At 40.5% G+C, this 26,162-nt stretch overlaps 5 protein-coding genes across 5 annotated transcripts; all 5 read left to right on the top strand.

The window, feature by feature from the left end:
• Window positions 1-1,640: 1,640 nt before the first annotated feature.
• LOC108101380 (V-type proton ATPase catalytic subunit A) lies at window positions 1,641-5,943 on the top strand. The gene is made up of 5 exons (XM_017205697.2): window positions 1,641-1,754; window positions 2,908-3,006; window positions 3,461-4,158; window positions 4,224-5,201; window positions 5,269-5,943. The coding sequence occupies exons 2-5, from the start codon at window positions 2,931-2,933 to the stop codon at window positions 5,359-5,361; spliced, it is 1,845 nt and encodes a 614-aa protein (XP_017061186.1). The 5' UTR covers window positions 1,641-1,754; window positions 2,908-2,930; the 3' UTR covers window positions 5,362-5,943.
• A 440-nt stretch (window positions 5,944-6,383) lies between these two features.
• LOC108101379 (V-type proton ATPase catalytic subunit A) lies at window positions 6,384-9,527 on the top strand. The gene is made up of 2 exons (XM_017205696.2): window positions 6,384-7,701; window positions 8,339-9,527. The coding sequence occupies exons 1-2, from the start codon at window positions 6,451-6,453 to the stop codon at window positions 9,419-9,421; spliced, it is 2,334 nt and encodes a 777-aa protein (XP_017061185.1). The 5' UTR covers window positions 6,384-6,450; the 3' UTR covers window positions 9,422-9,527.
• A 10,764-nt stretch (window positions 9,528-20,291) lies between these two features.
• Window positions 20,292-21,650, top strand: LOC108101387 (serine protease inhibitor 42Dd-like). Its single transcript, XM_017205705.2, has 4 exons — window positions 20,292-20,329; window positions 20,385-21,226; window positions 21,278-21,416; window positions 21,472-21,650. The coding sequence occupies exons 1-4, from the start codon at window positions 20,320-20,322 to the stop codon at window positions 21,603-21,605; spliced, it is 1,125 nt and encodes a 374-aa protein (XP_017061194.1). The 5' UTR covers window positions 20,292-20,319; the 3' UTR covers window positions 21,606-21,650.
• An 809-nt stretch (window positions 21,651-22,459) lies between these two features.
• Window positions 22,460-23,877, top strand: LOC108101386 (serine protease inhibitor 42Dd-like). The gene is made up of 4 exons (XM_017205704.2): window positions 22,460-22,555; window positions 22,611-23,452; window positions 23,504-23,645; window positions 23,703-23,877. The coding sequence occupies exons 1-4, from the start codon at window positions 22,546-22,548 to the stop codon at window positions 23,837-23,839; spliced, it is 1,131 nt and encodes a 376-aa protein (XP_017061193.1). The 5' UTR covers window positions 22,460-22,545; the 3' UTR covers window positions 23,840-23,877.
• A 542-nt stretch (window positions 23,878-24,419) lies between these two features.
• Window positions 24,420-25,767, top strand: LOC108101388 (serine protease inhibitor 42Dd-like). Its single transcript, XM_017205706.2, has 4 exons — window positions 24,420-24,462; window positions 24,514-25,352; window positions 25,404-25,542; window positions 25,598-25,767. The coding sequence occupies exons 1-4, from the start codon at window positions 24,453-24,455 to the stop codon at window positions 25,729-25,731; spliced, it is 1,122 nt and encodes a 373-aa protein (XP_017061195.2). The 5' UTR covers window positions 24,420-24,452; the 3' UTR covers window positions 25,732-25,767.
• Window positions 25,768-26,162: the final 395 nt, after the last annotated feature.

Here is a 26,162-nt window from a genome sequence, read left to right as displayed (position 1 = left end):
TGCTTCTATCTACTATCTCATCGATTGCTTCCCACAAAAACAAGGAGTGGCAAAAATCGAATCGTAACTAGAACAACAGCAGAAGGAAAACGAGTAGAAGAATAGGGCAGAAAAAATTTAAATCATTGGTAAATATCTTTTTGCAATGTGGATTTTAATCAAAGTTTTTGCCACCACAGTGAGTTTTATTATTTGCCCTAAATGGTAAAAAAAAAGCGAAGAGGAGTTTTAGCAAAAAGGCTTTCTGACTCACAAAAAAACGAATTGTTGGACAAATGGAGAGCGTATTGGGCGACCCTCGCTCAGAGAATAAACACGTATTGATTAATTTAAAATTGCATTTCAGAGCATTTAAATTGTGCACTAATAGCTTATATAATTAATTGATGGCCAATTGAGTTGTAGGCATTTTCGCCATGGAACAATCATAGATGCAAGTTTTAATTGAAACGATTTTGTTATTAAAGTAACTTATTATAATTATGTATCTAAGAACTTGTCAGTTGACCAATTTATTTTTTTTCAATTTCACAGCTTACAAACAAATCCTTTGACGGAATATGTTTTCAGATATCCTTTTAGGAAATTTTGGTTAGACGACAGCCAATGTTTACAAAATGTTATCCCTTTGTGTTTTTCATTTTAACCTAATATTTTAGCTTTTCCAAATTGTTTTTTTTTAATTTTTTTTCGTGTTCTACTCAATATTGATTTTTCTGAAAATATTACATTTACAATACAAATTTAATATTGTTCTTTCCAATAATATTGGTAAAGTAATATTTACATATATGTTTTATATGTATATTTATAAACAAATATTTATATTTGTGATGTTAAAAAGAATACATTGAATTTCAGCATGTATACAGGTACCTAAATACCACCCTAAAAACTTTCGTATCAACCCTCGAACTTCTTCGAGTGTAACCCCACCTTCTCTCCCGATCATTCTCTCTCACTTTCCCTCTCGCTCACGTATTTCAATTAAAAAAAGCTTGGCACGTATTCGATATTTAGCTCACAACTTCGCTTGAAAATTCGCGATAGAAAGCTCGCGATCGGTTGGGGCGAAATCGAATCGCTGTCGGGAGCCTTTCGAACGGCGAGCACCGACGTTTTTTTTTCGGCTGCGGCTCAGAATGTTTTCAAAAGCTTTAAAATTTGTTTTATACAAAACTTTTAAAAATGATTTTAGCAAGAATATTTTGATTTTCAAAATCGTTTGTTTTTCTCGTACGCATTGCATTTATATTACAAATTAAAGTCTGTTTTCTCTTATAATACAAATAAATACACGTATAAACTAATGCAATGTTATTATTTTTTATATTTTAAAAACATAAGTCTTTTAAATATAGAATATAAAAAGAAAATAACTTTCGTACAGTTGTATACTCTTGCTACTCCGTTTCTTAAAAAAAAAAAAACCCCATTTAAGAACTTTATAAACAGCCCACGAACTTCTTCCAGTGTGACCCCCTACCTTCTCTCTTAAAATTTCTATAGCTCCATCTCCCTCGCACTCCCCTCTCTCGCTGAGGCATTTCGATTGATGAAAGCTCTGCTTGTATTCGATATTCAGCTCACAACTTCGCTTAAAAACTCGCGGTGAAAAGCTCGCGATCGGTTGGGGCTAAATCGAATCGCTGTTGGGAGCTTTTCGAACAGCGAACAGCGAGCGTCGACGTTTTATTTCTGTGGCTCAGTCGGAAAAAGTCAGTTGGAAAAAAGGCAGCAATCACTCGTTCGAAGTAAGCACCCACCTTTCACACCCAGCCCGATAATTAAAGATAAAAAACGTTTTTAAACACACATTTTCTAAACGATTGTAATAAATAAAAGAAAGCGGCATTGGAAGCCGCCTTGAAATCGCCCCCAAAAAAGTGACGAAGCATTGATCAAAGCGGAGAGCGAAAACACGCACTCAGACTGCAACTGTGTTAGATAATAACTGCAGTACACACTCAATCAAAAGCGAATAACAAAAAACTCAAATATTGATTAGTTTTTAAACGGAGTTCAGAAAAGTGCGGTTGAAGAACGTGAAAATTTGCGCGTGGAAAATTATTTTGCCTTGTCAGCTGACCCCCTTCCCCGTGTTCGTTCCGTCTCTGTCGCACCGCAAGTCTTGTGATCGCCGCCTCTCTCTCGCTCAATCGTATTTCGAAGTTCGAAACAGAAGTTGGGATTTTGGGTTCTCTGGTTAGGAAAAACCAATATGGAGACGGCGACTCAAGGCGGTCCTAAGATTTTTTTCTTACTTTTTTCCTTACCCTCTTTTTTTCGCTCGTCAGCTGACGGCAATGACAGTAGTCTTGTGATCAACGTCAAAAGCAATTGTCAAATATTCGAACTCGAATGGAGAGAGCGAAGAGTTACTCTCTTTCTCTCTCTCCCTCTTGTTATTTGAGTTCTCTTGTTTTTTTTTAGTTAGATAAAAACTAAAACCCGCATATTTTCAAAAACAAACGTTTCAGTTACATTTGTTAGCTCAATTTGTCTGTTTGTGCGTGCATTTACACAGTTATTTTTTATTTATTTAGCGATTAGTTAAGCAAATTACTCTTTTTCGAACTTTCAAAGCTCTGTCACGTGAAACGAAAGCTCTGCTTTTTAAAGTTATACGCCGTATTATCGAAGAGGGGGAGTTAAAAATTAATGAAATCAGTTAAAAGTAGTAGTAAAATGGAAATCATTTATAACCTTAAATCATAATTTAAGCAGCAGCAATAAATACTTTGCAAACTTAACCTGGAAATCGTAGAGAGAGGCACTAGTACACCTGTTTTTTTGTCAGCTGACAGAAGAGCCAACTAGCAATTAGTGATAAGAAATTTTTCACCTTTATCTCTGCCCTTCTCCCGCCAGCATTTTTTAATTTTCTTTTCATATTTTTCCTTGCAGTTGTAGAAACAGAATAAAGCAAAATGTCCAACCTTAAGCGTTTCGATGATGAGGAGCGTGAGTCCAAATATGGACGTGTGTTCGCTGTCTCTGGTCCTGGTAAGAAGTTAATTATTTTTTTAAATATATGTAGTGTTTTTCATAACCTACATATGTACACTAAATCAAGCATGTGAAATGTGTAAATTCCATTGTTTAGCAATTCAACCTTGATTGCTTCATCAAATAACAAATTATTATTTGGTAATTGGTTTATTAAAGTACATATTATATTTCTATGCTACAATTCCTAGTCAAAATTATCAGAAGTTTTATTGTAATAATATTGAGAAACTATATTTGTATCCACTCAACAATTAATAAAATCCTTTTATTATATAAATAAAGTTTACTATATAATTAAAAAATTGTTGTTAAACGTGGTAAATTTCCTTCCATAAAGTATATCAATAATGTATACATCGTGCAGTTCTAACTGGAATACAAGACATAGAAAACTAGTATATAGCATATAAAATCTAATCCCTCTAATCCGATTAACCCTCCTTTCCAGTCGTCACCGCCGAGGCCATGTCTGGATCGGCTATGTACGAGTTGGTCCGCGTCGGCTACTACGAGCTGGTGGGCGAGATCATCCGTCTGGAAGGCGACATGGCCACCATCCAGGTGTACGAGGAAACCTCCGGCGTCACCGTGGGCGATCCCGTCCTGCGTACCGGCAAGCCCCTCTCCGTGGAGCTGGGACCCGGCATCATGGGCAGCATCTTTGACGGTATCCAGCGTCCCCTGAAGGACATCAACGAGCTGACCGAGTCCATCTACATTCCCAAGGGTGTGAACGTGCCCAGTTTGTCGCGCGTGGCCAGCTGGGAGTTCAACCCCTTGAACGTGAAGGTCGGCTCCCACATCACCGGAGGTGACCTGTACGGTCTGGTGCACGAGAACACCCTGGTCAAGCACAAGATGATCGTGAACCCCCGCGCCAAGGGTACAGTGCGCTACATCGCCCCCTCCGGCAACTACAAAGTCGACGATGTCGTCCTGGAGACGGAATTCGACGGCGAGATCACCAAGCACACCATGTTGCAGGTGTGGCCCGTGCGTCAGCCCCGTCCCGTGACCGAGAAGCTGCCCGCCAACCATCCCCTGCTCACCGGACAGCGTGTCCTCGACTCGCTCTTCCCCTGCGTCCAGGGCGGCACCACCGCCATTCCCGGAGCCTTCGGTTGCGGCAAGACTGTGATCTCGCAGGTAAGGACTCATAAACTCTAGTCTTTAAAGAAGAATCCCTTATAACGAATCATTACTGCCCTTAGGCCCTGTCCAAGTACTCCAACTCCGATGTCATCATCTACGTCGGTTGCGGCGAGCGTGGTAACGAGATGTCTGAGGTACTGCGTGACTTCCCCGAGCTGTCCGTGGAGATCGACGGCGTGACCGAGTCCATCATGAAGCGTACCGCTTTGGTTGCCAATACCTCCAACATGCCTGTGGCTGCCCGTGAGGCCTCCATCTACACTGGTATCACTCTATCCGAGTACTTCCGTGATATGGGTTACAACGTGTCCATGATGGCTGACTCCACCTCCCGTTGGGCCGAGGCTCTGCGTGAGATTTCGGGTCGTCTGGCTGAGATGCCCGCCGATTCCGGCTACCCAGCCTACTTGGGTGCCCGTCTGGCCTCCTTCTACGAGCGTGCCGGTCGCGTCAAGTGCTTGGGTAACCCCGAGCGCGAGGGATCCGTGTCCATTGTCGGTGCTGTGTCGCCCCCTGGTGGTGACTTCTCCGATCCCGTGACCTCCGCCACTCTGGGTATCGTGCAGGTGTTCTGGGGTCTGGACAAGAAGCTGGCCCAGCGCAAGCACTTCCCCTCGATCAACTGGCTGATTTCGTACTCGAAGTACATGCGCGCTTTGGACGATTTCTATGACAAGAACTTCCCCGAGTTTGTGCCCCTGCGTACCAAGGTCAAGGAGATCCTGCAGGAGGAGGAGGACCTCTCCGAAATCGTGCAGCTGGTCGGCAAGGCCTCCCTGGCCGAAACCGACAAGATCACGCTTGAGGTGGCCAAGCTGCTGAAGGACGATTTCCTGCAGCAGAACTCCTACTCCTCGTACGATCGCTTCTGCCCGTTCTACAAGACCGTCGGCATGCTGAAGAACATCATCGACTTCTACGACCTGGCCCGCCACTCTGTGGAGTCGACGGCCCAGTCCGAGAACAAGATCACCTGGAACGTGATCCGTGAGGCTATGGGCAACATTATGTACCAGCTGTCGTCCATGAAGTTCAAGGTGCGTTTCCCTACATAATTTGTATCCATAACTACGGGTTTTAATTATATTTTGTGATCCATTTTAGGACCCTGTTAAGGATGGTGAGGCCAAGATCAAGGCTGACTTCGAGCAGCTGCACGAGGACCTGCAGCAGGCCTTCAGGAATCTGGAGGACTAGAGACCGCGTCGGCCCTACTTTTACACTCTAATCTTATATTTGTTATATAGTTAACTTTTAAAAATGAAAGCAGTCAAAAACCATCCGAAAAAGCCTAATCAAACACCAACAATTCCGTGCTGCATTCGATGAATAACGAAAGTCCAACAAATTCCACAAACTTCTTTGGTGCCAGCGAGAGATGTAAACATTCCGGCCTGCGGTTAATACTTCCTCTAACCACGCCCCCTCCGCCCCCCAAATAGGGGCTGCTCAAGGCATCAGCAACAACTACAACGTCCTGCTATGTACTTCTATTTACAACAACAAAATAACAACATCAACAACAGCAATAAAAAACGCACACACACTTGAATAAAAGTACACGGACACTGGCGCACACACACACACAAAACACATACATAAAAGACACAAATACAAATGCATGCATAAATAGTATTATTGTTTAATGAATGGAAATTCTTGTTTATTTGTGAAAAAGTCATGTTTTCTCCCTGTTTGTTTGTTAAATTTATGTAAATATTTAAAGTATGAAATATTAAATGTACGAATAAAGTGCAACAACAAATACATTTAATGTAATTGAAAGTCGAGTTCACTGTCTTCAAACAAAGAAAAATTATTCATTTTTGTACGGCTATGGGATTACCTTTGTACTTTTCTACCAACGAACTGCTAACTACATTGTATTACTATTCCAATATTTTAAAGTCGATAAAAACACTTATGGAAGGTTTTACGGAATCAACTCAATTTAAAAATATATAGGCTTAACATCAATAAAGCAAGGTTTATTAAGACAATACATCTTTAAAGTTTTACTAAATATTTACTTTTACACATTTGAATTATACATCAAGCTTTTAACCGTTTGCAATTAGTCATAAGTTCAACAATTTATACAAAAAATTTGTCTTGATACAACGAATAATTTTTGCTCATCAAATTAAATTTTAATTTTATTGACACCGAATAAGGAAGATATAGTTTGTTGTTTTGCAATCATCATATCACTTTTTCCTTTCTATAACTGACAAAATAATCAAAATTAGTAATACGTAAAGTTAAAATTGTTCTTTTTTAATCGAAATGGATAAGAAAAAGGAACCATGGATTGCCCCGCTCACCTCGAACACCAGCACCACACCCAGTGGGTCCGAATCCCGGATTTCGGACTCATGGGTCCCGGAGGTGCAGCAGAAACCGCAGACGCAGGTTTTGCCCAAATCAAAGAAATGCACTTGCCACACTTGTACCTGTCGTCCTCCTCAACCTCAACCTCAACTTCAACCGGAACCTGAACCTGAATCTCAACGTTCTTCTATAGTGAATCCTAACCAAGTTGACCGTGCTGTAAATGAGGACGCTCAGAATGCGGTCATGGATGAGGTCACGGATGAGAACAAGAATGATGATCTAGATGCTGAAGGTTCAAAGAGCCGGCGACGTACCTCACTGCGATCCACTCATTCCACCAAGAACGCGCACATAACAATGGATACACCCAAGAACGAGGATTCTGGCTACGTAAACGAAAAGGTGATAGGATCGCACACGTATAGCGGTGACATAGAAGATGACTACGACGAGTATGAAGAGGAGCCGCACAAGGGTAGAATCTTTGGGGTCTCCGGTCCAGTGGTGAATGCCGAGGAAATGGCCGGAGCAGCCATGTACGAGCTGGTTCGCGTGGGCCATTGCCAGCTGGTGGGTGAAATAATCCGGCTGGAGGGCGACATGGCCACCATCCAGGTGTACGAGGACACCTCGGGTGTGAGTGTCGGGGATCCGGTGTTCCAAACGGGCAAGCCACTCTCCGTGGAACTGGGTCCCGGCATTATGGGCAGCATCTTCGATGGCATCCAACGACCCCTGAGAACCATCAACGAGCTGACCAATTCCATCTACGTGCCCAAGGGAATCGATGTGCCCGCCTTGCCCAGGAACATTTCGTACTCCTTTACCCCGGCCAAAATCAAGATTGATGATTTGGTCACCGGCGGGGATATCTACGGATCGGTTTTCGAGAACAGCATGATGCACGACCACCGACTGATGTTGCCACCGAAGTGCAAAGGTCGCCTCAAGTGGCTGGCTCCTCCAGGAAACTATTGCGTGGAGGATGTCATCGTGGAGACGGAGTTCAACGACGAGGTCACTCGGCACACAATGCTCCAGGTGTGGCCAGTGCGAAGGTGTCGTCCTGTGGAGGACAAGCTGCCCAGCACTTCTCCCCTGCTGACTGGCCAACGGGTCCTCGACGCCTTCTTTCCATGCGTCCAGGGAGGAACAACTGCCATTCCGGGAGCCTTTGGCTGCGGAAAAACTGTCATCTCGCAGGTAAAATATTATAAGTTTTACTATATTGTTTGTTATTGTAGGTTATGGGTTTTCAAAAAATTCTTAAATGTACTTCTATGTGTTGTGGGCTTTATCTTTTTTGTAAGCATACTTCGTAATTTTGAAGTATTTGAGCAAAAAATAAAATTCTATCTATTTTTAAACCGAAAACAATTTGGTTCTTTTTAATAATTAATTTGTGTTATTTTATGAAAAGTTATTAAAACGTCATCATAAAATCATATCGGTTCAATAAATTTTCAACCCAATGTATTTAAGAAAATTGTAAATAATAATAAACTTTTTGTATGCAATCATAATGGAATGATGTATCATATTAATGCATAATTATTAATATGTCTTAGCTTATTTTATAGCTTTGTCCTAGTTTAATGGCAGCAAAATTTAAATTTTGCATTGCATATTTATATTTTAATTCAATATTCAAAATAAACAAGCTGTGATGGCAAAATATTATATTTTAATCCAAACAATGAAAGTTTCGAAAAAAATTAAATAGGTTGAATGGACAAAATATTTTATAAGGCCTAATAGTTTGTGCCCCCAACTATATTCATCTTTCTGTATGAACAATGTAATTAGTTACCTTTAATTCCTCTATTATTTATTGTTCCAGTCGCTATCTAAATACTCCAACTCAGATGTGATAATCTACGTGGGCTGCGGAGAGCGAGGCAACGAGATGTCCGAGGTGCTCCGGGACTTCCCCCAACTGGAGGTGGAAGTCAACGGGACCATGGAGTCGATTATGAAGCGCACCGCCCTGGTGGCCAACACCTCCAACATGCCGGTGGCAGCGAGAGAGGCCTCCATCTACACGGGGATTACCCTGTCGGAATACTTCCGCGACATGGGCTACCATGTGTCCATGATGGCCGACTCCACTTCCCGTTGGGCAGAGGCGCTTCGCGAGATCTCCGGACGACTGGCGGAGATGCCGGCTGATGCTGGCTATCCGGCGTATTTGGGAGCCCGATTGGCCTCCTTCTACGAGAGAGCCGGATTGGTCAGGTGCCTGGGGAGTCCGGACCGAAGTGGATCCGTTTCGATTGTGGGTGCAGTGTCGCCTCCCGGCGGTGACTTCTCCGATCCCGTGACCTCCGCCACGTTGAGCATTGTCCAGGTGTTTTGGGGCCTGGACAAGAAACTGGCCCAGAGGAAGCACTTTCCATCGGTGAACTGGCTGCAATCCTACTCGAAGTACATGCGCACCCTGGACACCTACTACGAGGAGACCAATCCGGAGTTCACCCAGCTGAGGGCCAAGGCCAAGCAGGTGCTGCAGGAGGAGGACGACCTGGCCGAGATCGTTCAGCTGGTGGGCAAGTCGTCGCTGAACGAGGAGGACAAGATCACGCTCGAGGTGGCCAAGATGCTGAAGGACGACTTCCTGCAACAGAACTCCTACAGCGAGTACGACGCCTTCTGTCCGTTCTTCAAGACCAACAGCATGCTGAAGAACATGATGGCCTTCCACGATGCCGCCATCGTGGCTGTACGGAATACGGCCAGCAATGAGGCGAGGGTCACCTGGGGACTGATCCGGACGAGGGCCGCCAACCTTCTCTACGACCTCTCCATGATGAAGTTCATCGATCCTAAGTTGGGCGAAACGGCTGTGCTGGAGATAATGGACAAGCTCTACGATACCATCCTGTCAACGTTTCGGGAGATTGAGGATTACGCCGAGGAATATTAATACCAACAGTCTTTGTTATTGTATAAATCACTTTATATTTCTGGCCAACAAATTTTAAGTGTTTCCAAAAATATTTATTTCATTAAAACTGTTTTAAATTGTATAAGAAAGGTATTTATGGTTAAACGTTTTAACTTTTTCTAAAAAGTAGCATATAAATGATTTAAAATTGCTGTATAAAATAAATATGTACAGAGTTTATAAAATTTTAATGTTCTGTCTTTAAGAACAAAATAAATGCTTTTCTTAAAATTAATTGAATTACTGAGTTTTTGTTATTTTGAATGTTCTGTATTTTTTTCCGTTCAAAACTATTTGCTGTCAAAACGATTTGATTTTATCACTAATAGCTAACAAAATAAAGCTTTGCCAAAGCCATATCACTTAATCTAAATTCGACTCACATTTTCCTGCAGAAGGAAACCCTATAAAACCCGTACCATTCATTGCGATTATCGAGTGATTATTTCCCTCAACTTATCGCGATAATTTCCTAGTCGGTGAAAAGTCATTTACCCACTGACGCGTTTTGCTCATTAGAAGCCAAAATGGTGCAATGTCTGCCGCCTGATTCGAAATTTTCCGCCACCTTTCCGTTCGTCTGGTCCTTTGCCATTCGCATTTTCCCCGCAGTTAATCCTTTTCGCAGATTCGTAGGGGTGGTGAGACCAAAAAGAGATTATAAAAAATTTCGTTGATTTATAGGGAAAGTTTGTTAATGCGCCAAAAGCGGCCACGCCCCGAAAACCAACTGAATTTCCCGGCTCACACCTCCGACGGCCGCAAATCCAAAAAGCAAACGTCAAGGCCCTCTGAAGGGCTTTTTTCCGCAGCAAGGGAGCGAAAGATCGATTTCGATTCAATTAGTGGAAATTAAATGTAAGTATATATGTACAAGTCGCCACCTCGCCTCCGCTGCTTTCCTTTGGCTGCCCCAACTCGGTGGATTGCGATGATTACATTTCCGCAGCCCGGTCCTCTGCACTCCCACTACGGCAAGCCAAGTCAGCCATAAAATGAGCGCCCAGCAAAAGAAGCAAGCCAAAAAATCAGAATCAGTTCAATTGCAAATTGAAAATCCCCTTACAACTTCCGTTTCCGCTATGCGAAGGGCCAGCACTGCGAGAAAAAGTAAGAGCCATGAGCAATCAGTTGATCAAGGATTTCATGGCAGTTGCATAACCAAGAAATATTTAAAAACTAAATGAAAAATTGTACAACATTTTAATTTTAATAATACTGATAATTAACATATTGAAAATGATTCAAAGAATATTGTATACCTACCATTAACTATAATTTCATTGAAGTATCTTAAACGCATTCATCGCTATTATGTAGAAAAACTGAATATGTTTTTATTAACATTAAATATTTTTTATTAAAAAACATCTAAATTTGTTATAATTCATAAAAACATTGAGATCATTAAGCTTTTTTCGTGCTTTTTAAATTTATATATACATTCAGTACCCAATTTATTATTATTTTACAAAATATTTGAATACATTACAGAAATTCAAAAACAACAATCAATAAAATCGATCTTTTTGATCTTAAAATAAATTTTATATCTAGCATACAAACCTATGTAAATTGAATGGATATCCAGTTTTTGGAGTGTGTGTCGAGCTGCTGCACATGTGTGCGTGTGCTCACGAGCGTTTATATGCGGGAGTGTGTGTGAGAGAGTGTGTGTCTGTGTCTGTGTGTGTGGGCGTCTGGCTGCCATGACAAACGTGGCGTATGAGCAATGCGCGCTAATTGGCTGCCATTCGATGCTCGCTCCGTTCCGTTCCGTTGGCATCGCTCTGGATCTCTGAGCAGCCGAGCATCCTTGCTCCGCATCCTGCCATCCTGCCATTCTGCCATCCCCCTCCCCCTTCCCGCGTTAGACGCCTTTTGCGGGCCCCTTCGTGTCCCTGAACCATTTGCCATTTGCGAGTTTGCGAGCTGAAAGCTGCTTGGGCTCAGCTTGGGATTGCGTTGCTGATGGCGGAGTTTCGCAGGACCAAAAGTGGGCGGGGGGCGAACACTGCGACTGGGGGTCCTGGGGACTTATTGCATAATTTGAAGGGGTTAAGCCATTGAGCTTTAATGCAAAATTTCAATTGAACGTCAAACAGTCAATTCGCTTTAGCGGCGATAATCGTAAAAGGATAATGGCGCTAAAAGCGCATAAAAAGGCGGCAGTCAGGCGGCAAGGACTCTACCCCATCCCTTTTTTTTGGCAAGGAGTGTGAGTGTGAGTGTGTGGCTGTGTGGGTGAGTGTCTTTTTTCCTTTTCCGTCTGCTGCTTGGCCTAAGTGTGCACTCAATTAAAGGATTTCTTTTCGGGACAGAGGCTAACGGCCACACGATATTGGAATGGTTAGATAAGCTCGGCGCCACTCGTTACCCTTTGCCAGAGTCCTTGTCCCCCTTCCACATTTTTAAGCCGCTTTGTCGAGCGCCTTTTTTCCAGGCATGGTATGTACAAAATACAAGCATGCTTGCAAAATCGACTGAATGCCATAAATATGAATTTCCGAGAAATTCCCTTGGAAAAGCTGGTTGGGATTATGTAATGTGACAGTTCGAGTTGGGCTATGTTTTGGCAATTATTTTGCTTTCATTTGATTCAAGTAACCTACACAAAATGAATGTATATAGAAAAATTACACGAGACAATGTTTAGAAATAAAAAGCAAAGTAACATATATATACGCCCAAACGGTTATTAAAGTCGCTTACATTAATGAAAAAATGTAGAATACGTGACAATAAATGAAATATCTTGGCCTTATCCCAATTATACTTATTGCAGAATACTCATATAAAAAAATAAATTTTATTTTTGGAACTTCACAAAATATGTTGATTTTTGATGATAAGCATATATTTAATAGATACAATTCAAGTTTGAGAAATATAAATGTAGATATACCCTTCCGATACATCGAACTCTGGTAAGTCATTTAATATAAAACAACTAATATTTATAAGAGAGATTTATTAAGGTTTTATCTACATTCTTCATGTCTAATCGTTATATAACTATTTTGTAGTCGACAAACACTCAAGTCCATCAAAGTTGTGTTCATAAAAAGGATTTATTTGTCTTGCACAGATATGATCGTGTCGTTCAACTTGGCCCCTTGAAACTTTTTCCCGATATCTCATCTGTTAATTTAAAGTCTCAGCACCCAATCCTTAGCCCTTGGCCCCAACTCACCGCAATCGCTGACAAGTTTAACCCAAACAGGAAGCGTGTGCCGAGGCCAAGGACATGTTTCACTGCTTGTTATTGTTGTTTCTGGCTGTTGTTCTTTGGCCGCAGGGCCAAAGGGATATCATAAGCACATAAGATGATGAAGTTGGAAACGCAACGGAAAATCCAGGATGAGAAAGGGAAGATTGAGGCGAAACAAGGACACGAACAAATGGAAATGGGGGCGTGGGAACAAGAGCGAGGGCAACTTAATTTGCAACTTATACGCAAAATCCTTTTGATTTTGTTATGTCACCGCTTAAAGGTCCTCAGTGTCCCCTGGCATATCCTTTTCTGGTGTATGTGTGAGTTTCCCCAGCTCGCCTGCAGTTATTTGCCAAACTTGAGGGTGCAACCCTTTTTTGCCTTGTTTTCTCTGATTTTCCACGTTTCTTTTGGCTAAACTTCGGTTTCGGTTTCGACTTGGCCAAGTTTTTCGGTGGAAAAAAGGTCCGCTGATCATTGTCCTTTTCGGGCCTATCTACACTCACACACACACACAAAGGCGGAGACATATCGGGCTGCTGTTTAAGGGAATTTAAATTAAGCCTATGCAAATTCGCCGCAGGATGCTTTTCTTTTCCGAGCGCCTGTTTTTCTTTACTTTTCGGATGGGAATGAGCCACCAACTGCTGGCCGTATTAACGCCGCATTATGGCTGCAGTCACGCCCTCTTTCCTTTTGTACAGTAAGCCAGAACAAAAAGGGAAGGTCCTACATAAACTCCTATAGAAAAAAATATATATACATAATATAAAAACTGTGTGTTAAAATGTTGTGCGTGTGCTCAATTTTAATATATTATAATTAAAGGAGTTGTTTTTATTAAATCACCGACTTTTTCAGCGTTTTCTATCTTTAAAGTATTAAATATGTATTAAAGTTAAATATGAGTTTTTATATAATCTATCAAAAAATAGAAATTCATTGAACAAAATCATGCGATAAGCAAATGTTTGTCATAAACCGATAATGTTGAACTTTTATCAAAGAAAATTTAATACTTTATTAAATACCAAATAAAATTGATAAATTCCTTAATATTTCAGTTTTTTAACTGATCTAAAAAAAAGAGTGTTTTGTAAAAAAAAGGGAGAGCAGTCAATTCAGTTTGTACCGTGCACACATGAATCAGCGCCTTAATGTATGCTCTGAAAAATGCTATGAAAAAGTTTGTGCCATAAAAATTTGCTCGCTTCTTTGAGCGAGTGGAAAGGGAAGAGGAGGAAAAGGGAGGAGCACGAAGGGGGATGGGGAGGGTAAGGGGAAGGGGAAGTGGAAGAGAAAGTCCTTTGCCACTTGCTGCGGCGTGTCGCCTGTCACACAACAACTGCCCTATCACTCACTTTCCCCCACTTTCCCTCAACGCCCGTCCGCAGATAATGAAATTGTTGCGAGCAGAGAGAAAAAGAAACTTTTGGCTGTGTTCTGTGTTCATCAGGCAAAGGCAGGCAAACATTTTAAATACAAAAGGATATGCGTGGGCCAGGACGAGGAGTCCTTTTACAGTGACATTGATGAAACGCTTGAAATTTACTGCGCTGCTACCTACTCCCAACCCCAACCAACGCGTTTTTTTTCTTTAAAATAAAGTAAGGCACACGCAGAGAAAATGGTTCTTGGAGATAACAAGGTAAAATTGAGGGAATTAGAAAGTAAAGTCCAAAAGAAACATTTTTGATAACATTTCCTTACAAAGCACCAAATTTAAAATGAATTTTATAACCGAAAATTAAAAAAACAATTATAGGTAGAGTTGTTACATGGATATTGAATACAATTTGTAATACAGCGAATTTTTGTAGAATAAAAAGTTTGATAATGTTCTAAAATCTTTAGAAGTGATTTCAGATAAATTAATTTTTTGAGTGTCGAGCGGCACTTTTTATGTCTTTTTTAAACTTTGTGGTTTTCTCGCATCCTGGTCGTCGCCTTGGTCCTGTTTCTGTTCCTGCTTGCCGGCATTGTTGTGCTTACTTATCCCTGTCGAAAAATTGCCGAAACTTGGTGGAGCGCGTCCTTGAGGGGGTGGCAGGGGGGTAAGTGGGTGGAATGAACGAATGAAAGGGAGCTCTCCAGCTCGTAGACAGTGCATTTAGTCAAAAGTGATTGAAAAGGCATTTTGTTATAATGCCAACTTAATGACAACGAAATTACACCAAAAGCCGAGCCAGGGGAAAAGCAACAACAATCGCTGCTAAGCAAAATGAGTTTCCAAATACTTTGAGACCGAAACTTTATCTCCGCCTCGCATAGAAACACCCGAAGTACAACAATTTCCCGGCATTTTCCTTGGTGCTATTTTTAATAGAGTGTGTGGGGTGCACGCTTTTCTCGACCGCTTTTCCCACCAGCGATTTCCCCAAACCCTCGGATGGCCTGTCATGCTGGCAAAGCGTTTTAATTGTTTGTCGTGGCCATAGATTTCGCAGAACGTTTAAGTAATCGAATCAAGGCTGAAATCTTCTTTAAGATTTACTCGGCGTTGAAACTGATTGGGAAACTTTCGCCAACGGCTGCTTAACTGATTGAGCTGAAGTTGAAGTGGGGATAATTAAATTTACAGAAAAAATAAATGGTTTAACTTGAGCCAGGGAGCATTGTGTTAAATAGGAAAAAAAAATACACTTATTTGTACAGTTTTAACTTGAATAGAAAGATGTAAGTCGTTAAAGCTTTTAAAGAATAATTTAATACAAAAAAGTTTACCTTTTTTTCCCAGTTTCAGTACTCATAATAATTTGTATTTTTCATTATTTTTCGTTCCTTTATTTCTTATATATCGAATTTCTGAACAAATCGAATGTGTATTTCCTGCTGCTTGCACTTCATGGGCTCAATGAACTGCAAAATCCGGAAAGTTTTCCTGCCTTTCATTGTCAGGCTCCGAGTTAAAGGCCAAAGGAGATTCAATTATTCACGTTAAATAAAGCGCAGTAGAGAGTACGCATATGCACTCACTCATACACTTCCGGTTCAACTTTTATGCCACAAAACAACTCTCAAGAAATATAGCATTTTTACTTTTTAAAGTATGGTTTTGGTTACAAAAAATTATAGAATTAAATTTTATTTCATTTTAAAATTTTTAAATATAAAAATGGAAATAGTGAGAGAACATCCACGTGGTCTACAAATTCAAGACAATAATAATAATGAATTTATTCATTTTAGTATACAAACGAATGTTTTTTTGTGATTTATAATCCGAGTTTTCTTAAATCCAAATGCATAACATTTTTAAAGTACATGTTAGGGATCAAAATCGAGCAATTGGATATACTCCACTGCAGGTTATTATTCAATTAGAGTGCAATTATTTTAACCGCTGCTGTTCGTAGATGCAGAAACACGTATAGATTTTTGGGAGTTTGCTTCTAAGTCCAGGATCTGAATCCGGAGATGGACTCGGAGCACGTAGCCGAAATGTATGCTATTGAAATATTTATGCATGCTCGCCTTGCTCCTTTCTTTGTTTGCGTCCGTCTACTTTGGATTCCTTCCGTGTCTGTATGTGTGAGCTAGAGGGAAACCGTAGCAGAGAGAGAGAGAGAGAGAGAGGGAGGAGGAGTGGTGTGATTGTGTGAGTGCAAGTGCGGCTGATTAAGCATTTGACATACATATTTTCCTGCTGCAGCAACGAGTTCAAAGGCATTAGACATGCAAAACAAACACGTGCCGACACGCACACTCCATCTGCCCCCCTTTGTTGCACTATTTGTCCTTCTTCCCCAACTCCCCATTTAGAACCAAATATTTGTATATTATAGGGGGGTTTTGATTCTAATACATATAAAACAATCTATTTTTGAATTTAACACATTTTGTTTGCAAATCAATAAATGAATAATAAATGAAATATCAAAACATTGAATAGTTTCTTGGTAGTTTAGTACATTTAAGCCTGACTTGTTTTTTTTTTATTAAATGGATGAATAATAACAATAAAATTTTTTTCTATTAAAATTATTGGCAGAGTTTAATGAATGCAAATAACGCCAAAATAAATTGTAAATCAATTTTTCCTTACATTTTAAATCTTGTAAGGTTCTTAAAGCCCCTCAAAAACCCCTCTGAGTGCGCCTCTGCACAATTCTCTTGCCTATGTGTCGCATTTTCCTATTAGCAGCCAGCCGAGCAATTCGCAACAAAATATGCAAATGCAGCCAAGCGAGTGAGCCCAACTGAGCTCCTCTGCCAGCTCGATCCCTTTGCCACGCCCCCCCGTTTTCCTCGCCCATGAAATCTTTCTTTGCCCGGCATTTGCCGCATTGTTTTTCTGTCTGTTTGTTTGGAGCCGCCTGAATGATTCCTAGCCGAACATTTGCCAGACAAATTTTCAGCACGTCATGCAAAAAAATAACAGTATTAAATACCTCTGTCGATAGGGGGAGGGTGAGCGTTGAACCGAATTAAAATTCGGGGTAAAGGCACAAAAACAATACTTTATCTTTCAATTCTTTTGTCACAATTTTTCTTTTGCCTTTACAAACAGTATTCTTATATTAATTTTTGTTGAATATGTTTTTAAAAAACTTTCTTACAGAAACGATTGCCAAATGGTTCAATTGTATACCTTTTTTACTTATCTGTATAGCTTAACTTTAAATCAAAAAATTCAGTGTACATTGAAGGTACATCGAATTTCAAGAAATCGGTCCATTATTTATTTTGAAAGATCTTCTTAGTGAACCAAAGCTAACAATTAAAATTTACAGCCAAGAATTTAGACGCAAAGTTTTGCTAACATTTGCTCTTGTTTAAATTAACCTACGTCTTTCTTTATTTTTTACCTTCTTACTTTTTATTATTGGCCAACTGCAACTTATATAACAAAACAAATAATGATAGTCATGATCAAGCTCTGTCGAACTCAAACCAATGGCATCTGAAATTGCTCCTTCAAGTTTTGGCATGGCTTGTCGCACTGATAAAACCCATCGACAACAACGAAACTACTTTCTTGGCAGCTTACTCACTGGACTCACAATTTCCCCTTTTGTTTCAATTATTCTTGTCTTATCTTGGTGAGTTCAGCTCTCCAAACTCGGCGAAAAGTGGAAAATCGAAGGAGGGCAGAGCTCAAGACGACAAGGGAAGTGTTATGTTGGCTTTTAATTGAATTTTGAAACCGCATAACTGAAATCGCAAAGCCAGCCAAATCTTGACCTCCGCCTTATTTCTCACTTCCATTCGAAAGGCAATAAAAGTGTTGTAAAAATTTCGCCAAAGTATTTTGTGCTAAGCAGTTGGTTATTTGATTGGGTCAAAATCGAACTTATTGATACCCTCTGAAATTTGAACTACTTTAAAGGTGGAAAATAAATACAATAATTTCACATGTTTTAAAATAGATTTAAATAAATGTATTATCACTGTTAAGAGCTACCAAATTGTAGCAATGCTGTTGGCTTTTAATGTTCTTTTAAAATTAGAACTTATTTTAATAATTCATAATAAAAATAATTCTAATAATCCTATTGGTTTTTTATATAATATTAATTTTATAACTTCTTGAAATTACTAATTACATATGTAAAAGACTATTGATTTTTTAAAACTCCAACTGACATTGGAAGAAACGAGTATATCCCTTTTTTATAGTTCTATACCCCTTCGAGGAGCCTTAGTTTTTAGTGGCTCTGGAGGGAAGCTGCCTGGCAGATTACACGCGATTGCCACTTGGCGATAACGCTGCCAACTCAGGAACACCCAACCCCAGTTTTTTGCCCTCCCATTTTGCCCGTATGGCCCCGGTCAATTAGTTAGCGCATTAAAGGGGATTCCCGGGCTTTCGACCAACGGAGGCAGGAGTTCGACTGGCCGGTCAAGGAATTTATTGGGCTCCCAAGTCCAAGTCGGTTATCGCTGTAACCAGCCGGCTGGATGGGGGTCTCGAGAACCATTCTAGGATCGGCACGACTCCAGTTGAGTCGTAATTGACTTGTTGCCAAGTAATCGTTGCCTGTTAACTGCTGTTGTCAGGGGATTATCTACACTTCACTTCAAATCGACTGTTCCTCGCCAGCATCCTGGGCTTCCACACACAATAAACCAACACACACACACATAGTTACGTTGGAACAATTTTAGTCAAAGTTCAGTGAAGTGCATAAAAAGTGAAAAACAATAAACATCATCGGGCTGGATTTCCTTGGGGGAGTGAGATGCGCAAGGGTGGGCTAATAATTTAAATAGATTTTAATTGGAATCTGGGTGTCTTTTGGGTTCCTCTTCTTTCCTTTGAAAAATAACAATCTAATTGGTGTTTGCCTTTTTATATTTTCGGAAGAGGAAGTAAATTTGCAATATTGCTTCTCAGCTTGGTAAATTTTAATACCATTTATATGAGATAAATAAAATAATAATTATTCTATTACTAGCAAAGGTATTATATTTTATACACAGGTTAACTTACCATCTTACTTTTGAATTTCGTTATTTCAAATAATTGACACAAATAAATATTAATTTGTATCTAATATAGAGTTTTATAAACTTTGTTTCAAGATGCAAAACGAACTTTGTTTCAAGATGCAAAACGAAGTTTTTCCGAAAGTGAACTAATAAACCGCATTTACATCTTGTTGGCCATTTAGTTAACTGCGATCACAGATGTATGAAAACCTCTCTCCCCTCATTAAATCCCCAGTGCTCTCCGGCTAATTGGTTCTGCAATGGTCGAGTGTCCTAGGATATTTACCTGCTCCTCGGGCCATCCAACCATCCATCCATCATCCCCGGGATGCTCAATCTCTGTCTGGAACTGGGAGCTGCGAGCTGGGGCTCCGGAAGTGTGGCCGCAGCAATCAACGCGCCAAGTTGCAAGCCCGCTCATCCCGTCCTTCTTACACTGGCGGCCATTTTGGGAGCTTAACCATAAATGTTGCATTTCGCTTTTAGCTGCAACCTAACGATGTGTGTGTGTGTGAGTGTGGCAACCGATGGAGGAGGGATTAGGGAGCGGGGAAGGGGTGATTGCAGAGTTCGAGGATGAGGCTTACCAGCAATTTGGGTTGGCTTCCCCATCCCCCAGTCGCCTCCACTCAACGGTGAGCTGGTAACCATGCAACATCTGGCCACCCTTTTTACACGTGCCTCGGCTGCACCGCGTCCTTCAGCCAACCGCTCATCTCCGGCTAATTCTCTATGCATTTCAGTGCCCCAACTCTGGAAGAATCCACCTGCCATTATGGCCCCGATCACACACGCAACCCCACCGCCCTCCTTCTCTTTGGCCGGAGATGTGGTCTATTTGAATCTTCCACTTGTTGGCGTTCAGTCGGGTATTGGCATTCTTCGAGTGGGAAATAATTTACATTGCCCAGGACCAATTCACAGCAGTTTCTGGAATCGAACGTATACCTTCAGGCTTAAGATTTCAATTAAACAGTCATGAGATTATTCACATAAAATATAATTGCATTGAATTCGAAGTCTGAATTAAATTTATGTATAATATGTAGATATATATAATGATTTCTAATATATCCATTCAAAAATTATGTTGTCGGATAACAAAATATTTGGCGTAAAAATTTGATTTTATCGAATCCATTGCGAATCTCCATAGCCAATCGGTTAACAAACTGTGCATATATAAAGCAGCTAATCTGAAAGATTTATTTAATCCAAAGCAACGGTTAAAATGATTTTCGGTAAGTAGGACATAATTTTGTACTCAAGAATAAAATACATAATTAGTTTTGGCAGGTCTTTTCTTCTTGGTCTTAGGAGCTTCTGGCCACTTTACGGATGATTTGTACCTACAACTAGCAAGGAATCATTCTCACGAAAATGTTATTTCCTCGCCCCTGTCGGTTGAAATTGCCATTGCCATGACCTATTTGGCAGCTGGAGGGAAGACAGCCTGGGAAATCGAAAACACTCTTAAACTGCCCTCGGATAGAAAGGCGGTGGCTGAAAAATACAATGAGTTAATCGAAAACATCGAAGGACGCGAAAAAGTAGCCACTCTTTACCTGGCGAACCGCATATATGTCGCCGATAGATTCCGTATTAATCCGGGGTATAATGAGATGGTTAGGGATTCCTTCAAGGCAGAAGCGAAATCCCTGAACGTAAACGATCGCTTCCAGGCGGCAGCGATTGTAAACAAGTGGGTAAATGAAACCACGCGCGGAAAGATTGATAAATTAGTTACCAAAGATGATGTGTCAGGTGATCTAGTGGCGATGCTCTTAAACGCAATTTACTTTAAAGGCCAATGGCAGTATAAGTTTAACCCCGTCAAAACTAAGAAGGAAGATTTCCGAGTATCTGACCAAAAACGAGTTCCTGTCGAGATGATGAGACAATTAGCAGACTTAAGATACGGATATGTAAGATCATTAGATGTACAAGTCGTCGAGCTTCCCTTTCTAAACTCAAGCCTCAACATGGTCATCTATTTACCCAAAAAAGTGGATGGACTCAAAGCACTGGAGGAACAATTCTCGGGATTATCGGTTTTCCTAAGAGAGAGAGAAGTTTTTCTGAAGCTCCCCAAATTCAAAATCGAATTCACCAAAGAACTAAGCGATATTCTTAAAAATGTGGGTGTGCTTTGGTAAATACGAGAATGTCTTACTAATCTATTCCTACAGATGGGCATCAAAAAAGCATTTGAGGTTGATGCGGACTTTAAGGACTTAGTGAATCAGGACGGCGTATATATCAGCACAGTCAAGCAAAAGGCCTTCATAGAGGTCAATGAAGAAGGTGCCGAGGCAGCGGCTGTAACAGGTATTTTTTAATTTGTTCAACAAATTAGTTTTTAACTTAAAATTTTTAATAACAGAAGTTGGAGGCATCGGCTTGAGCGTCCGCCCAAACCCCGAAATTTTCGTTGCAGATCATCCGTTTGCCTATGTCATTCGCGATGAAAAAACAATTTACTTTCAAGGTCACTATGTTAACCCAGAGGCAAAATGAGAAGCCATTTTAAAATACAAACTGAACAGGTTAACAACCTTAAAACTTTTTCGCCTTAGTATGTTTTTTAATGGGAATATGTGAAAGGAGGCCTAATACTCCCCACAATTTGGGGTGCAGGAGAGCAGCGTCTAGCAGCAGCGAAGGCAGCTGAAGTGCGGGAGATAACGAAGACAACCATGTTGAACGGGAAATATTGGACCTCGAATTGGCACGTAGCGGGGAGAATGCGAAATAACAGTGCCGCTCTTGGCCTTGGACTCTAGCTGGCAAGTGCATCGAGATCAAACGGTAAATCGGCGGACTAACAGGAGACACCGTGGATGGATCAACGGGATATCGTTGGACATTGAAACCGATCAATCAAGCCAGCTGAAGAAGGATAACGGGACTAGAATGAACAATAAAAGAAAGAAGAAGGAATAATGGAGTGAGAGCCAATTAAAACCAATTGCCGCTGCCAACAGGATACCGATCGCAAAGTCGAGACCCTCCTTGGCCCTCCTCCTCTTTGGCCGGAGATGTGGTCCATTCGAATCTTCCACTCGTTGGCGTTCAGTCGGGTATTGGCATTCTTCGAGGCCACCTGCCCGGTGGGAAACAATTTACATTGCCCAGGACCAATTCACAGCAGTTGCTGGAATCGAACGTATACCTTCAGGCTTAAGATTTCAATTAAACATTCATGAGATTATGCAATTCACACATAATATACATAATTGCATTGAATTCGAAGTCTGAATTAAATTTATGTATAATTTACATAATGTTTTTTACTATATCCATTTAAAAATAATGTTGTCGGATAACAAAATATTTGGCGTAATAAATTTGATTTTATCGAATCCATTTCGAATCTCCATAGCCAATCGGTTAACAAACTGTGCATATATAAAGCAGCTAATCTGAAAGATTTATTTAATCCAAAGCAACGGTTAAAATGATTTTCGGTAAGTAGGACATAATTTTGTACTCAAGAATAAAATACATAATTAGTTTTGGCAGGTCTTTTCTTCTTGGTCTTAGGAGCGTCTGGCCACTTTACGGATGATTTGTACCTACAACTAGCAAGGAATCATTCTCACGAAAATGTTATTTCCTCGCCCCTGTCGGTTGAAATTGCCATTGCCATGACCTATTTGGCAGCTGGGGGGGAAACAGCCCAGGAAATCGAAAAAACTCTTAAACTGCCCTCGGATAGGAAGGTGGTGGCTAAAAAATACAAGGAGTTACTCGAAAACATCGAAGGACGGGAAAAAGTAGCTACTCTTTACCTGGCGAACCGTATATATGTCGTCGATAAATACCGTATTAATCCGGGGTATAATGAGATGGTTAAGGATTCCTTCAAGGCAGAAGCAAAATCCCTGAACGTAAACGATCCCTCTCGGGCGGCAGCCATTGTAAACAACTGGGTAAATGAAACTACTCGCGGAAAGATTGATAAATTAGTTACCGAGGATGATGTGTCAAATGATCTAGTGGCGATGCTCCTTAACGCAATTTACTTTAAAGGCCAATGGCAGTATAAGTTTAACCCCGACGAAACTAAGAAGGAAGATTTCCGAGTATCTGACCAAAAACGAGTTCCTGTCGAGATGATGAATCTAGAGACTCACTTAAGATACGATTATGTAGAATCATTAGATGTACAAGTCGTCGAGCTTCCCTTTCTCAACTCAAGCCTCAACATGGTCATCTATTTACCCAAAAAAGTGGAAGGCCTTAAAGCACTGGAGGAACAAATCTCGGGATTTTCGGTTTCCCTAATAAAGACAAAAGTTTTTCTGAAGCTCCCCAAATTCAAAATCGAATTCACCAAAGAACTAAGCGATATTCTTCAAAATGTGGGTGTGCTTTGGTAAATACGAGAATGTCTTACTAATCTATTCCTACAGATGGGCATCAAAAAAGCATTTGAGGAAGATGCAGCGAACTTTACTGACTTAGTGAATAAGGACGGCGTATATATCAGCAAAGTCAAGCAAAAGGCCTTCATAGAGGTCAATGAAGAAGGTGCCGAGGCAGCGGCTGTTACAGGTATTTTTTAGTTTGTTCAACAAATCAAAGTTTCTAACTTAACATTTTCAATAACAGTAGCTGAAACCAGTATGTATATAAGCATGCCCCTACCCTCTGAAAGATTCGTTGCAGATCATCCGTTTGCCTATGTCATTCGTGATGAGAATACCATTTACTTTCAAGGTCACTATGTTAACCCAGAGGCAAAATGAGAAGCCACTTTAAAATAAAAATTCGATAGGTTGACAAACCTTTCGCTTTAGTATATTTTTAATGGGAATATGTGAATGGAGGCTTAATACTCCCCACAATTCGAGGTGCAGGAGAGCAGCGCCTAGCTACAGCGGAGGAGGCTGAAGTGCGGGAGATAACGAAGACAACCATGTTGAACGGGAAATATTGGACCTCGAATTGGCACGTAGCGGGGAGAATGCGAAATAACGGTGCCGCTCTGAAGCTTGGACTCTAGCTGGCAAGTGCATCGAGATCAAACGGTAAATCGGCGGACAAACAGGAGACACCGTTGATCAACGGGACACATATTATAATTTAGGCCAGAAGTCTGCAACGCAGTGAAGGATACACCTCATGTCATTTTATTGAAATTATTTATATATTTAAATAATAAGCAGTTGATAAATTCAAATTCCGAGTTGAATTCGTTTTCAGAAAGAAAAATTTGTCTACGATGTATATCTTAAAATTTGGCATAAACATATTTGGTTTTGTCGAATCCGTTGCGAATCTCCATAGCCAATCGGTTACCAAACAGTGCATATATAAGCCAGGTTATATTGGTTTATTTAATTCAAAACAGCTTTTAAAATGATTTTCGGTAAGTATCAGCAAATTTTGTACTTAAGAATTAAATAATTTGTTTTGGCAGGTCTGTTCTTCTTGGTCTTAGGAGCGTCTGGCCACTTTACGGATGATTTTTACCTACAACTAGCAAGGAATCATTCTCACGAAAATGTTATTTCCTCGCCACTGTCGGTTGAAATTGCCATTGCCATGACCTATTTGGCAGCTGGAGGGAAGACAGCCTGGGAAATCGAAAACACTCTTAAACTGCCCTCGGATAGAAAGGCGGTGGCTGAAAAATACAATGAGTTAATCGAAAACATCGAAGGACGCGAAAAAGTAGCTACTCTTTACCTGGCGAACCGCATATATGTCGTTGATAATTACCGTATTAATCCGGGGTATAATGAGATGGTTAGGGAATCCTTCAAGGCAGAAGCGAAATCCCTGAACGTAAACGATCCCTCCCAGGCGGCAGCGATTGTAAACAAGTGGGTAAATGAAACTACTCGCAGAAAGATTGATAAATTAGTTACCGAGGATGATGTGTCAAGTAGTCTAGTGATGCTCCTAAACGCGATTTACTTTAAAGGCCAATGGCAGTATAAGTTTGACCCCGGCAAAACACAGAAGGAAGATTTCCGAGTATCTGACCAAAAACGAGTTCCTGTCGAGATGATGAATCTAAAGGCTGTCTTAAGATACGGATTTGAAGAATCATTGGATGTACAAGTCGTCGAACTTCCCTTTCAAAATTCAAGCCTCAACATGGTCATATATTTACCCAAAAAAGTGGATGGCCTCAAAGCACTGGAGGAACAAATCTCGGGATTAACGGTTTCCCTAAGGGAAAGAAAAGTTGTTCTGAAGCTGCCTAAATTCAAAATCGAATTCACCAAAGAACTAAGTGATATTCTTCGGAACGTGGGTTTTCTTCGGCAAATGCGGTATTGTTATACTAATCTATACTTATAGATGGGCATCAGAGAAGCATTTGAGCTAATTGCGGACTTTAAAGACTTAGTGGATCAGGAAGGCATATACATCAGCAAAGTCAAGCAAAAGGCCTTCATAGAGGTCAATGAAGAAGGTGCCGAGGCAGCAGCTGCAACAGGTATTTTTTAGTTTGCTCAGCAGCTTAAAGCCAACTAACTTAACATTTAAAATAGTTGCCGTTGGAGTTATGAAGTCTTTTAAACTGGGATTCGTCTTGTTCGAGGCCGATCATCCATTTGCCTTTGTCATTCGCGATGAGAAAACCGTTTACTTTCAAGGACACTTTGTTAACCCTGAAGGGAAATGAGAAACCATTTTTAAATAAAAATGCAATAGGCTTATATATACATGATTTTAATAATTTTATGCCTTGTGACATTAATGAAACTGATTTCGTAATTTAAGAATCGTGACAAATTCTATCTTAAAAATTCTACACATAATGTTTGTTTTGGTGAAAAAAAGTGGAGCTGTGTTTTGGGAATATTAATTTTATGTAGATATTTAACTTCTTCAATGCCAGCTGTAACCTTTATTTTTATTTTTTTTTTTGAAAAGTTAGAAATTTGGGGCTGAAATGAAAACACCTTCCACAAGGGTATAAAAATGATTGCAGGTTGAAAATTTTCTGAATAGGGAATACATTCAGCAGTGAGAGATTCTCAGCTTTTACCTTTTGACCTTTCGACTGTTTCCTATTATGCGGCCATTTCACACACGCACACATTGATGCATTAA

This window comes from Drosophila ficusphila, unplaced genomic scaffold, assembly GCF_018152265.1.
Source record: "Drosophila ficusphila isolate 14025-0441.05 unplaced genomic scaffold, ASM1815226v1 contig_607, whole genome shotgun sequence".
NCBI lineage: Eukaryota > Metazoa > Arthropoda > Insecta > Diptera > Drosophilidae > Drosophila > Drosophila ficusphila.
Note: the sequence above shows the minus strand (reverse complement) of the source record. Positions and strands in the feature narration are given on the sequence as shown.